Consider the following 14,318-nt stretch of genomic DNA (forward strand, 5'->3'; position numbering starts at 1 on the left):
TTCACATCAGTCACTCCTTAATGTTAGAGTTTGTTTGTCGCTATTCATTCTGCAGCTCCACAGCTTGCTAGCTTGTTCTCTTTCTTTTCTGACACTAAGTTAATTAGTGGTTGACAAAGAGAAACTGATGGAGGAGGCAAGCGGGGGTGGGGTGGGGTTGTGGTGGGGGGGCGTAGTAGAAAAAGGCTAGAAAAGAACAAGATCGCCTTTGTTGAGGCAACAGCTCACTGGACTGTTACTTTTCAGTCCAATGAGTCTGTTCATGATAATGGAAAAATGCACAAAGAGCAATAAAACATCATCATGACAGACGCTGACAAAAACTACTTGGTAAGCAATTTGGAGTGATCTATCATTCCTGTAATTTGTCATGTTAAATTATGAATATTGTCCTCTCCATCACCACGAGATTACATCTTATCTAAATGGAGATGCGAGTGCACAGGGTTTTCCACTTCACTTTTTGAACTGACTGGGAGGATTCTGATTATTTCAATCGATCTAATGGCTGCGTGGTGAAGCAATTCACAATATGTCACAGGGCCATTCCGTCGATCTGATTAAAATCAAATGCTTGGGAGGGGGCGGCAACAACAAATGCACAAAACAAAGACAGCAAAACGCTTAGGTGTGTCCAGTGAAACATTTGTTTAGAAAGCACTCCTGTCATCTAGAAACTTGACTTCTGTATAAGGAAGACCACTACAAACAATCTAATAGTTTCTTCCTCTGGCCATTATCTGTCTCACAATCAAACAAACAGGCTGAAATCATTCAAATGATGAAGATCAAGCTTTTAATCCAAAGAGTGCCAGCTTCTATGCCGGTGCCTCTCAGAATCTTTACACTGGGGAAATATTGAGTGTATGACTGACGTTAAAATGAAATGGTGTAAATACTAAATAGGTCTATACCAAATTAAGCTTAAAAAGCTTTAATAACTGTGCAGCACTTTGGTTCAACTGAGGTAGTTTTTAAATGTGCTTTATAAATAAACTTGACTTGACTTGACTCTGTACAGAATACTAGCACTAGAACTTTTCAAGAACAATTCTCACCTCTGCAAAATCTGCATTATAGTAATATTAGTCGTGCTAATGGCGTCAGCGCTAACACATGGCGCTTTTCCATGTCGCCTGGCCAGAAAACAAAATCATGTTTGCATGCCATGGCACCGGAGTCCAAGCACCGTTTACCAGTTCGCTCCGTTAGCTGCGTTAAGCAGCGCTACAAATAACCACTGTACCTGTGTACTGCGTTTGTGTGCCTCTGTTTTACAAGTTTAGCATTAATTTAGAGACTCATTTTAAAGCTGACCTATACCGGAAGTTCCAATTAATGCTGTTTTTTAGTGTGTATCTGCGTCCTTACCTTGTTTACGAAGCCCTGAAGGTTCTAAACAAACAGTTCACTGCTGAGAACGCTGTGTTTTATTGTAATCTCGGGCTCGGTGAGATCTCTGAAAAAACCTGGTCCGGTTACGCAAACACCGGTTCTCCGGAACAGCAAATGTTTTGATAATGGGTAGCAGTGCATCCACCGTTCCAGAGGGGGGAGCTGCGCTTCTGAGAGCGGATGTGCTGAATAGTATTGGCCAAACACAAGACTGTCTTCTGGGGATGAGAGTTGAGTCTCAAATCTCGCGGCTGGGAAACACCGTCAGGAAAGAGGATTTCTATCGGCTCGTTTACAGCAACTAGGAGGTTTTTGACCATAAAAACAACTTAATGTATATTAGTAGACCTCCATAACTAACATATATGTGCAACAGGATCACTCTATGTGAGCTTTAACAATCGGGAGTCACAGAAACATGATGTCACAAGCGTCTTTTTCCCATCAGTCGTCATGGAAACGCGTCATGCATTAACGTTGATCGACCGTTAAAGTGCCCAGCACTAAATATTAGTTCTATCTGTGTCATGATTTCCTCTGCTCCTTTTGAGTTAGACAGCATAGGCCTATTGTACATATAGAATGTGTACCACCGGTGGTCCTCGTGTCACAGTTTTGGAACCAATGTTTCGATGTCAGCTGAAGCGATTATTTGTGTGGATGCTTGGAAATAATTGATGACAAATCAATCTTATTTGCTTTGAACATACACCGTTGAAATGTGCCACATGTGGTTTGAATCTCTGGCTGAAGCTCTCTCCTCTGCATGTGTCCACCACAGTGCCCATCTCTCTCTCTCTGCCTCTCTGCTTTGCTTTTTTAACACATCAAACCAAGACCTTGCAGGCTTGCCGGCTCCAGATGGAAGTTAAATTCCCCCGTAGCCCCACAGCTAATATTAGAGGCAGACTGAAGTTATTGTTCGGGCTAGAAACTGCAGATAGGTAGTCGAGGAACGTGTGGGCTTATCATGTTCATGCAGCCAGAGCAGAGACGAGGTAGTTATGGATTATGTAAGTAGATATGAGATTAGAAATTGCTGTTTGACTTTATAGTGTCCCAGTGGTAAGTGGGAACATCTCCCATGTAACCGTTTAAAGGTGAATGTAATGAACTGTGTGCACAGGCTTTGCGAGGCAAATGTTTCCTACAGACCGTGCGATTTCAGCAGTCTTGTAAGATCATTGCAAATCACATTGTGCAACATGGATCAAATAAACTTTGATGCGACGATCAAGTATGATGTGTGTCGGCTCATGATTGAAGATGATACTTATTGAATCGTAGGCAACGATGCAAGTTTTAAGAACAAACGCCATTAGCCCGCACGACTACTGGTAAGCAGAACAAGATGAACGGTGCTCTGGAAGTCGTTATTTTTATGTGTGGGAGAAAAATCCACAGAAGGAGGAGGAGATGTGCAACTGGACTGCAATTCTTGCGCTATTTTACACTCATGCAGTATCGTTTTGGACGTGGTCGTGATAACAGCTATAGAGAATACCCCATATCAGAAAGACCTCGACTGCCACAACTCTTTCTTGGTGTCTTCAGGCCTTCCTTTTACTGTTACTCCACGGTAGCCTGAGTGAATCCAGTCAAATCTGCCAGCCATTTCACTTCGCTCTGCAGACACGTGTGGCAAGGATGACGGTCAGCTTTAGGCTTAACTTGATGACGACGCCTTGCAGCTTTTGTATACATCCATCATGGCAGCCACTGAAGAGCAGCTGTCTTTCGGTTGTTGCTTCCAACTTATGGAGCTCCCCCCCAGGGAAAAAGTCACCAAAAGACTCCATTAGTGGATAGCCTTCGCTCCTAGACAACTACAACAAGCACTAGAAAACTAGTACAAGTACTTTTTCTGGCGCTAAGCATACATCATTGGGATCAATGGTCAGTGGTAGGACTATCCCATTGTGAACATAGGCATTTTGATTGATATCCCTTGGTCACGCCTCTTGGAAGTAGGAGGTGACTACAGTCTTTCTAGACTTCAGATCATCTCCAATGTTACTGAGATGCAGTCTGACAGTAGCCAACCTTTATTGTTGTCTATTCAGACATAGCACATACTAGCACACATACACTGGGAGATAGGTATCAGACATGTTTGATACTGTTTTGCAGTCTATATTTAATTGTGTTTATCACAGTAAGATATAGGACCACTGTTGAGGAACAGTGATGAAAAGAAATCACTGCGATTGTTTCATGTTAGTCATCTTTGGTCTGGGACAGTTCAGAATCATTCAGTTGCATAGCCATTAGGTATGAAGACAGAAACATGCACAGCAAACTCAAACCTCTCTATTTCTTTCCTCTGTGTTTATTTTTTCAGCTTCATCACAGTAAATGAAAGGTGAATCCTTGACCTCTGGGAGGAAAAAAAAAACCATCGAGTCGTTTATTATGTGTAGTCTTCATTGAAGCTGTTTTAAACTCAATCTGATCTGTACTGCAGTACACACACACATCTAATGTTTATGCACATCGCATCTCTTTTGTCAACTTACAATTTTGCCTGTACACTGCTCTCACTCTCTCTCCTTCTCGTTTCCCCCCTGATTAGATGGCCGTCCCATTGGTGTGGAGGGAATCCAGGTCCTCGGCACAGGGAATCTGATGATCTCAGATGTCGGCGTGCAGCACTCGGGGGTTTACGTGTGCGCCGCTAACAAACCAGGGACCCGTGTTCGCAGGACTGCTCAGGGACGTCTTGTGGTCCAAGGTGAGTTCTGGATATAAGTAATGTGCCTTTTTTTTCCAAAAGATAAGAGAGGACCTGTGGAGGGGAACTCGAAGCATACACTGTGCGCACAGCAGTGGTCAAGCGATAAGGTTATGATTGTCAGTTGTGTGGGTGGACCTTAGTAAAAAATAAATCCCAATGCAATATATATATAACTTCACACAAAACAGGTCCATACCACCCTATAGGGACTACAGCAAATGATAAATCAACCCAGAGATATATAACATACTAAGCAGCCTATGGTGTACCTGAATATTTTATGGTTATTGCTTGTTTGAGGCACATACATCTTGCCTAGTCCGACCTATTACTTATTCACTAGTCAGTGTCAGTGTTAGTATTTGGTGGTAATAAGACAACACGGTATCCTGGGATATTTGAAATAGACAAAAAAAGACTGTGATTTCTGTTCCATTGCCCTTGAGATCTCGACATGGTTGGTCCAGCAACACTCGTGTAGGGTTTGAAAGAGCTTGAAGCATGAATAGCCCCTATATGTATTACCGGTGAAAGCCAGGTGAAGACGTATGATATTCATGATTGAAGTGGTTTATTAATGCCATACCTCTAGTTTTTCAATGTCAGATCGCAACAGCGTTAGGATGCAGCTACGATCATATAATCAGTGTGTGTGTGTGGTCTCTAAATGCTGTATGAAGGTCCACTGTGTCACAGTGAGGAGGTTTTATTGGCAGACAATGAATGTGCTATCCTAAATGATGTTGTATAAGTGTATACGATGTTATATATATATACATATACATATATATATATATACATACATATATATATATATATACATATATATATATATATATACTGTATATGTATCTAAATAGATAGATAGATAGATAGATAGATAGATAGATAGATAGATAGATAGATAGATAGATAGATAGATAGATAGATAGATAGATAGATAGATAGATAGATAGATAGATAGATAGATTTTGAAGCCTTAGAATAAGCCTTTTATATGTACTTCAGCTAAAGGCTGCCACCTTGCACCTCCAGCTATTTGAATGGACAAAATAGGCAGATTGAGCATTTTGAAGTGCTCGTCCACATGATGCATACACCAAACAAAACTTACAGCCGCGAGAGCTTCTTGAGTGAATGTTTAGATCCTTTCTGGTTTACAAAGACCTCCACGTTTCCATCATGCGCTTGAGAAAGCGAGGTGTGAGCGACAGAGTCTACGATCTGTAGTCGTACCATTAGATTACAATTAAGTGCTTTTACCTGTCTCGGCCGTTCCTCACAGAAAAAACGAGACACAATGTCTGGGGTTGTTTCCATCGCCCCCAAAAGAATAATCGACTGACTGCTCTCCTCCATGGAAAACATTTTCCAAACATGTTGCCTCATGAGAGCACAGTATATTATACAAATATAATATTCTTATAAAGGCTCATCGCACCCATCTTTACCCACTGCCTCTTGGAGGTATTTCAGAGCCATGAAAGCTCTGACCACAGGCCACTGACCACTTTAATCTCAGCCATAAGTGCACTCAATATGGAGAAAGTGAACCCATCATGAAGTTTCTTTCTTATATTGTTCTCAGTAGCTATTTTTTTTTAGGTATTTATTTATTTTATTGACTCTATTTATGCATATATTCTTTTTAATTCTTGATCTTTTTTAATGGATATGACAGCCATCCAATGATGATGCACATATGCAATGACAGTGGAGGTCCATGGTAAATTAGAAATGCATAAGAATGTGGCTGGGAGAGGGTTTTGAAGACCAAGCAGTAAACAACTACAAAGCTATGGGATGTTATGGATGTTCCTTCTTATTTAAAACTGAAAATCTAGGCTCGATGGGATGACTCGCAGGATAATGATTATCAGTGGTGTAGACTTCCCTCAGGTCTCTGGATCTACTGGTTTCAGAGTTTTCATGGAGGCACCACAAAGTAAATGTTTGTTTTTCTTTACCACTGACAAATTCTACAGCAAGAGTATTTTTATTTTATTTTTATTTAGTAATATGTATGCATGTATGGCATTTGATTATTGGTACATTAGCGTAGAAGAAAATAAAGAGAAGTAAAAGACTGCAACAAACTAGAGTGGCCTTCGAAACCTAGAAATGATCTTGTTCTTTATTGTTTGCAATGTACGAGGTTCAAAATAGGAAATGGTGATGACCGATAGTGGCCTTCGAGAAGCAAGGCCCTTTCTTAAAGCGGAACTACACCGGAAGTTCCTATTAACGCTGTTTTTTTAGTGTGTATCTGTTTTATTGTAATCTCGGGCTCAGCGAGATCTCTGAAAATCCTGTTATAGTTACGTAAACAGCGGTTCTCCGGAACAGCCCATCGTCCTGCTCCGGGAACTAGTCCGGGCACATCCGGTTGCGTACATTGAACCGCAGAAGAAGAATAACGTCCGTTGTGGAGGTGTTTCACGAGCGACAGTGTCTTCTGACTCTGGGTCTGACTCCGGGTCAAAGTCATAAAAGGGACTGCGGCGGGGAGTCGTGAAGAAGCTATTTTTAAACATTGTTAAAACAATGTTTTGATAATGAGTAGCAGTGCATCCACCGTTCCAGAAGGGGGAGCTGCACTTCTGAGAGCAGGTGTGCCGAATGTCACTTCCGGGGTACTGGCCAATCACAACACAGTCTGTCTTCTCAGGCGAGATTTATGTCTGAAATAGCGCGGCTGACAAGTGCTTCAAAAAGGACAGATTTCTATCGGCTCATTTCCAGCAACTAGGAGGTTGTTGACCATAAAGACAAGTTAATATATGTAAGTAGACCTCCATAACTAACATATATGTGCAACAGGACCACTCTATGTGAGCTTTAACTACACGTAAACTCGTAAATTTTTATTTCAAAGCAATTCTACACTAATAGAAACATGGGTATTGTGTTCATTCTTTGACAATAAACCCCCCCTAAATATTACACACTCAGCCTTTATTGTGCTGTATAATCGTAAAACGTGTGGTTTTGACCAATGGGATGATGCCAGGTGTCTCTGTGCATTAATTGTCACCAAGCAGGAAACATCCATCCAGCGTCTGCTTCACTCACACATTGATCAGATGGACCACGCTTTGCCTCAGCTCATAGCTGTATTGATCCTGATCAATATTTCATTCTACCTGCCTGTCAAGTCTGAGATAAGACCTCCAACCAACCAGGATCAGGGTACAGAAGCCAAAGGTGTTAATTCAATGTTAATGTCTTTTAGTTTTATACTGCACGTCACTGCTTTTTTGATTCTATTGATTGGTGGAACCAAAGCTGTGTTGTTAATTCCAAATAAATGCAAGGTTGGCTTTCTTTCATCATAGGAACAGAACAGATTTCATTGAGCTGATGAGTTAGTCTTGTGTAAATAGACCATGTGACGCCTCCTGCGAATACCAGAGTGAGTCGACAAATCAGAGCGGCGATCCGTAATCATCACGTGACAATTATGTGTCATACAGATGACCCGATATGGTAAATCATTTAGGTTAATTTTGGGTTCTTTGGCAACAAAAACAAGAGATACAAAAATAGAAGGAGGAGGAGTCAAAGTGTTTGAGACAAGCAGGGTAAAAAAACAAGACCAAGATGGATGGATGGTGCTAATGATCTAACCCACACCCTCACAGGTCCAAATCAATATCTTCCATAGCTCCCTCTGACCTTCACCTTTTGAGACAGAGAAGAAATAAAGCTGAGAATGAGGGAGAGGTAAATGAAAGGACAATCACGCGCTGTCAGCAGCCTCCTTTCAGGGGTCCCTTAGCTTTTCCAATGAGAGAATGGACATTGTCATTTTTGAAAAACTGGCAGACAACATTTTGTCTTTTGGGACAGGGACAAGGGAGAGGATGTAGCCATCAGGTATTGTCAATACCGATATACATTATTACTCGTTGTCCAGCAGCATTCGGGTGTCATGTTCAGTTTCACTGTGACGAACACAGACAGTTTATTTTGGTACATACTGTAGTTTTTAATAAATGCCCACAAAAGTATCCATTTACATTTAAAGCGGACCTAGACCATAAAAACAAGTTAATGTATGTAAGTACACCTCCATAACTAACATATATGTGCAACAGGACCACTCTAGGTCCGCTTTAAGATATTATTGACTAAAGAGGGTGCAGACTTTATTAGGTGAGCTTTTTTTGTTTTTTTTTGTTCTGTTGTTTTCAGTGAGAAAAAGCATCTGGGTCCCAAGTTGGTTCTACGTAAACAGAATGCTCAGCAAAATCTGTGTTGATAATTATACCTCATACAGAAACACTTTACAAAACCTGATCTGTCCCTTTGAATAACTGAATTAAATGTACAAACTCCCAAGCACTTCTTTATGAACAAGAGTGCTTTTCTTATTAAATGTCTCCATTTTACAATTAGACTCCCGATTAGCAGAATGATTAGAAATTCACAGAGGAGAAGTACAGTAGGTCTTTATTTTATGCTGCGTTATATGATATGCCTTGAGTTTCAGTTTCCCATTGTTTTACCGATAACTCTGCGATCGTATAATCACGATAACATTACTTACAGAGTGAATTTGGTCATAAATACCTTCTGGTTATCAAATCACTGAAAACTGCCAGGACAATAATGAGAGTGAGGAGACGACGATCGCCTGCCAGCTGAAATAAAAAGCACGAAATCAGACATCGAGGGAAACTCCAGGGGATATAACTGTAATTACCTGATGAGAGCCAGTGCAAATGAATAGGATATTACCACTGATTGACTATGACTCGAAAGCTGTGGGGAAGTGATGAGACAGGATATGATTAACTATAAAGTGCATCACTTTGTGTTGAAGTGCGACCTGGGTTTACATTCAAATCTGTCGCATGTTTGGAACAAATGTTCAACAAAATGGAGTTGCAGTGACATTAAAATCACATTATTTCTCATTTCCGCGTTTCTGTTGATTTTAGTTTCCCTGAATCTGTATTGATCTGGTGTTGTTGTTGTTTTTAAATCCTGCCCATAGACCCTGATTTATAGCTTACCAACAGGATTTATACCAAACCATACATAATAATATGGTAATAAATGACCTAAAAAGCCTGTGGGCTTCTCTTACATAATTTTGTCCCTTTGTTCTTCCTTTGTTTCCATCGTCGTCTCCTGATTTTCCATGAGTCTTTGAACTCCTCTCCTGCGGATTTTTTTTTGTTTTTATACAATAAGTAGCTATTGTTAATGTTATGTTATGTTAATAAGAAGATGCAGTTGTGCATCAGCTAACAGCTCCTCAGTTGAAGCTATTCTTTCTCCCTCTCTGCTCATGCGACGTCTGTGAGTAGTGTGTGTAATTATAGGTTGTTAGTAATGTCTGTGTGTAATATGGAGTTCGATAATGCTAATCGCGGACGCTAATGCTAATCGCGGACGCTAATGCTAAATGCGGATGCTAATCGCTGACGCTAGCTAGGGAAAGGGACAGGGTTAGGGGATATAGCGCATCGTCACATGCAAAACATTGTACATTACTTTTCGTAGCTTCCAGTAGGAATCTTTCATGGAAATTATGGTGGAAAAAAGAATCCCTATATATTATTGGACCCAATAAAGAAAAGTGGGGAACATAGGACCCGGGGAACATAGGTACGCTCCCTCGGAAAAAGCTAATCGCAAATGCTAAGTTAGCTCCACGCTTACGGCTGTTTACTGCTGAATACGGGTTGCCACCCATCCCGTAAAATACGGAATCGTCCTTTATTTGTCAATTACACAATTGGCAATTATATTGTGTCACACACTCGCATCAACACTAAAGCTAAAGATTAAAATAAAACACAGGGAATACTAAGGCCAGCAAAAATCACCCTTCACATTAGTGCAGACATGATGTGTTTAGTCCTCTAAGGTGAATACATTTTAAAATCTTAATTAATAGATTTTTCGTGATGATCAAAACCACCGTTTTGAATTTAGAGGTTTACAGTGAGCATTTAATAGTGAATAATATGTAAAGACAGACATTTTCTTCATTTTATGTGGTCTTCAAATACGAAAGACAGAGTGATTTTGGTAAAAACTTGAAAATGAAAAAAAATGAAGGATGTCATTTGCAATAAAAATTTCATAAAATAGATCATTTGTATTTAATCTTATTGATTCAAAGAATGTCAGGCTGAATGGTCGGCCCCCACATGTTTTCACGTGGTAATGTGCCCATTTTGAGTTACTTACTTCATGAGTCACCATAATGGTCCTTCAAAAAGCCTCTGAATGTCCCATTTTTACCTAAAATTTTCAAACGCTCCCTCGCCATGTACTCCCCACACTGAAATTTTCTTAGAAAAACCCCTGACACCCTTACAACACACGCACCTAGATGTCCTAGATTAGTCGGGTCCATGGTGGTCATGGCCCCGAGGGGCTGTGGTGGGGCGTCCCTTATTTTCATTTCTAAAAGGTGGCAACCCTACAAATACTGGTCTTACTGTGTTCACAAGATTAAATTGCATGGGAATTATTCAACTGTATCCTGGAGTTTTGTGTCAGATTGGAAAGCTGATTGGAAGCAAGTTCATGAAACTTTGATTTAAGACTGGGAAGTGAGGCCCAAAAACATTTGTCAATTTCTCTGTTTCTTTCAGCTCCAGCCGAGTTTGTCCAACTTCCTCAGTCGGTAGCTCGTCCCGTCGGCACCACCGCCATCTTTACCTGCCAGGCTCAGGGTGAGCCCGAGCCTCAGCTCACCTGGCTCAAGAACGGACAGATTCTGGAACCGGGGGCTCATGTCAGACTGAGGAACAACAACAGGTAAATAAATGTATTCTTTCATACATGTATAAGTATATCGTATTTTTTATTTTTTCAGCATTCAGCATGTACTGTATATAAAAAAACTCTATCTCTGGCTCCACTTTGATACCAAAGCAAAGTCAGCCTTAATAAAAGCTTCTAATTAAGGCCTTTATCAATGATTTATAAATAATTGACTGGTAATTTATGGGGTGCTGGGTAACCTTTGGGCTGCCAGGCTGTAAAAAATGATTGTAGCTGCTACATTACTTGACTTTTAAGTCTTAAATTCATTAGGGGGAAAATGGTCCAATAAAGCACATTCCTGCAAGAGAGAGGAAAAGGTGTTCAAACATGTACATGAAACTGTGAATCATGCATATTAATCCAGGGTTTACCAACATTTATGTCTGCATTATTTATCAACAGTTTTCTTCTAAATTACATAGGGGAAAAACAAGACCATAATTATTCTTAATAATGGATCAGAGCTAATCTATATCAGTCTAACCCATTTAAACCATTAATGAAGCCATTTACAGCTACTTGAAAGTGGTACACTGATTAGATTATTCATTTCATCTTAATATAAGATAATGTAGGCAATGGCATAAATCAAACTAACAGCTTCGAGCTTCCCTATCCATCACTGCACACGGCTTTATCATCACAGTTGGTGTTATAATATAGTATATAGATGTCACTGATCATCAGCACTTCCTTGATCTCATCGTTGTCGGGTGTCAAATCTGCAGCTGCTGGAATGGAACCTGCCAAGACAGGACATGAGCAGTTTGTTCCTTTGTGTGTGAGCAGTGTATATCGACTCGATGCTGGATTCTTTCCTGAGCAGCAGCTATCATGCTATTCTCAGCAGCTCACACATGCTGCAGAATTGTATATTATATATTTTTCATGGGCATATATCGTCATGTACTATGTGCAGCATTGGCAGAAATGTCAGTGGTAGAGTGTTTCCCAAAAGTTTTCATATAATATATGAAAACTTTATGAAAACCTATATTATAGGGACCCACTTTTTAAAGATGGCATGGACTATTGTGTCCCAATTCACAATATAGATCAGAGCAGAAGTATATTAATAATATATCTGTAAGACACCCAAGTTGAGTAAAAGGTAAAACATTCCTTTTGTGACAATATATCTCTATTCGCACACAGATCTTAAGTAAAAGCCTGGAGGAAGAAAAAATCTGCAAATTTATTCAGGGACAGAAAGAGGAAATAAAACGATGTCTCACATCTCACTTTTTTGTTGTTTTATAAGTGTATTAGACTTCGGGGATTTTCTTTATATATATATATATATATATATATATATATATATATATATATATATATATATATATATATATATAATTTTATACCGGTTAGAGCTGAAAATACCTAGTGCACAAGACTCCTCTATCTCAATGCCAGTCCACATTCAAGACCCCACACGCGCGGCCACACCCACGCGACAAAACAAAACGACAACAAAAAGAAAACAAAAAGGTCTTAGAGGGTATTATAAATTTGGCATCATTAGCTATCAAATTGTTTATTTTTATTTTTGTCCTCTGACATTGATCTTTCAATACACAGCTAGTACTTCATCAAAGCCTTCCAATTCTCTCTTGACGGTGCTTTCTTATTCCAGTTTTGCAATATTAGTTTATCAAGGATAAGAGTGGAAAAAAGTGTATAGTATATAAATATATATAGTATATAGTATATAGTATATATATATATATATAGTATAGGTATAGTAAATTTACATAACCAACTCTTCTTAATATTTTTGCAGTACCAAAAGGCGTGCAAGAGGGAGTCACCATATAGGTTGCACTTTAAACATTTATCTGACGATGTGTTTTCAAACTTGCTTATTTTATCTCTAGTATAGTGTACTCTTGTCATTAGCTTGAACTGTATTAGGCGCAGATATTCATTAGGGGTTAATTGTATTTAACATCAACGCCAGTCCACTTATTATATATATTCTCTAATAATGTATTGCTGTTTTCCACGTTTATCAGCAAATTGTACATAGAACCATAGAATCAGTCTCTTCTTTTTGACCCCTTTGCTTAAGATATTGGTTATTTCAGGACTGGTTTTCTTTCCCAAGTCAAAATTTTGAGTAATCCAGTTTTTCAGTTGCATATCCCTAAACAATTCTATATCATTTAGGCTGTAATTACTTTTTAATTAACTGAAAGGTACTACAGTGTCGCAATTTATAACATCTGTCAACTTCTGAATTCCACCTTTTATCCATGTTTCCCAGTGTAGCTGTGTGCTCTGCATGTTAATTGATGGATTATTCCATATGGCTATGTGCCTGGGAAGCCCTATTTCTTGATGGAGATTTTTTTTCAATTTTATTCCAGTCTTTTAATGTTAAAATGTGTTTTATTTTATAGTCTACGTAATCGTTTTGGAGTACACACTATTAGCACTAGTGAAGCATTAATAAATATTGAATTCATCATTTATAAAGCATGAATACTCATTAGTGTGTAGTTTATAAACGCAGTTATAAATGTTTGACTCATTTGCTGAAGTGTTGGCATGTGCTGAACGACTGCTGGACACAGAGAGAGGTGAGAGAGCAGTCCCGATCAAAGAGCTGGTTTGTTGAAGGCGGATGCTGATTGGCTGCTTGAGTACAGCAGCTATTTGGACATTTGTTTCTCAGCTGATGGAATGAGTAAAACCTTTATAACTGTGTCGATAAACTACTTACTAATGAGTATTCATGCGTTATAAATTATGAATTCAATATTAATTATTAATTTATTAATGCTCAACTAATGCTAGTGTGTACTTATTATAAAGTATCACCTTGTCTTGTTTCTTTTCTATTAGTGATAATACCTGTACCTGGTGCTGTTTTTGGTAGTAGCGAGGTTCCAAACTAGCTGAACCGTATTTTGGAAAAGCACCATAAATAGGCCTTAATCCTAAATATTACATACATTAAACACTTCATTAAAGTGGACCTAGACCGGAATTCCAAATAACGCTGTTTTTTAGTGTGTATCTGCGTCATTACCTTGTTTTAGAAGCCCTGAAGGTTCTAAACAAACAGTTCAGCCACTGCTGAGAACGCTGTGTTTTATTGTAATCTTGGGCTCAGCAAGATCTCTGAAAAAACCTGGTCCGGTTACGTAAACAGCGGTTCTCTGGAACAGCAGATCGTCCTGCTCCGTTTACAGCAACTAGGAGGTTTTTGACCATAAAAACAAGTTAATATATAAGTAGACCTCCATAACTAACATATATGTGCAACAGGACCACTCTATGTGAGCTTTAACACAAGCAGCATGCAAAGAGATATATATATGTTACCACTGTCATGTGACCAGGACATGTGCTGGATGTGAGATTGTTAACTCCTCTGCAGTCTATTTATCCACTAAAT

At 39.3% G+C, this 14,318-nt stretch overlaps 1 protein-coding gene across 1 annotated transcript in view; it reads left to right on the forward strand.

Annotated features, from left to right (window-relative positions):
• Positions 1-14,318, forward strand: part of igdcc3 (immunoglobulin superfamily, DCC subclass, member 3) — a gene marked incomplete at its 3' end in the record, with an annotated part of 83,722 nt that overhangs the window by 53,827 nt on the left and 15,577 nt on the right. The window contains exons 6-7 of the mRNA XM_083890655.1: positions 3,968-4,126; positions 10,744-10,909. Coding sequence (XP_083746781.1) covers positions 3,968-4,126; positions 10,744-10,909 — 325 coding nt within the window. The remainder of the gene's footprint in view (positions 1-3,967; positions 4,127-10,743; positions 10,910-14,318) is intronic.

This window comes from Microchirus variegatus (assembly GCF_963457635.1).
Source record: "Microchirus variegatus genome assembly, chromosome: 6".
NCBI classification, from domain to species: domain Eukaryota; kingdom Metazoa; phylum Chordata; class Actinopteri; order Pleuronectiformes; family Soleidae; genus Microchirus; species Microchirus variegatus.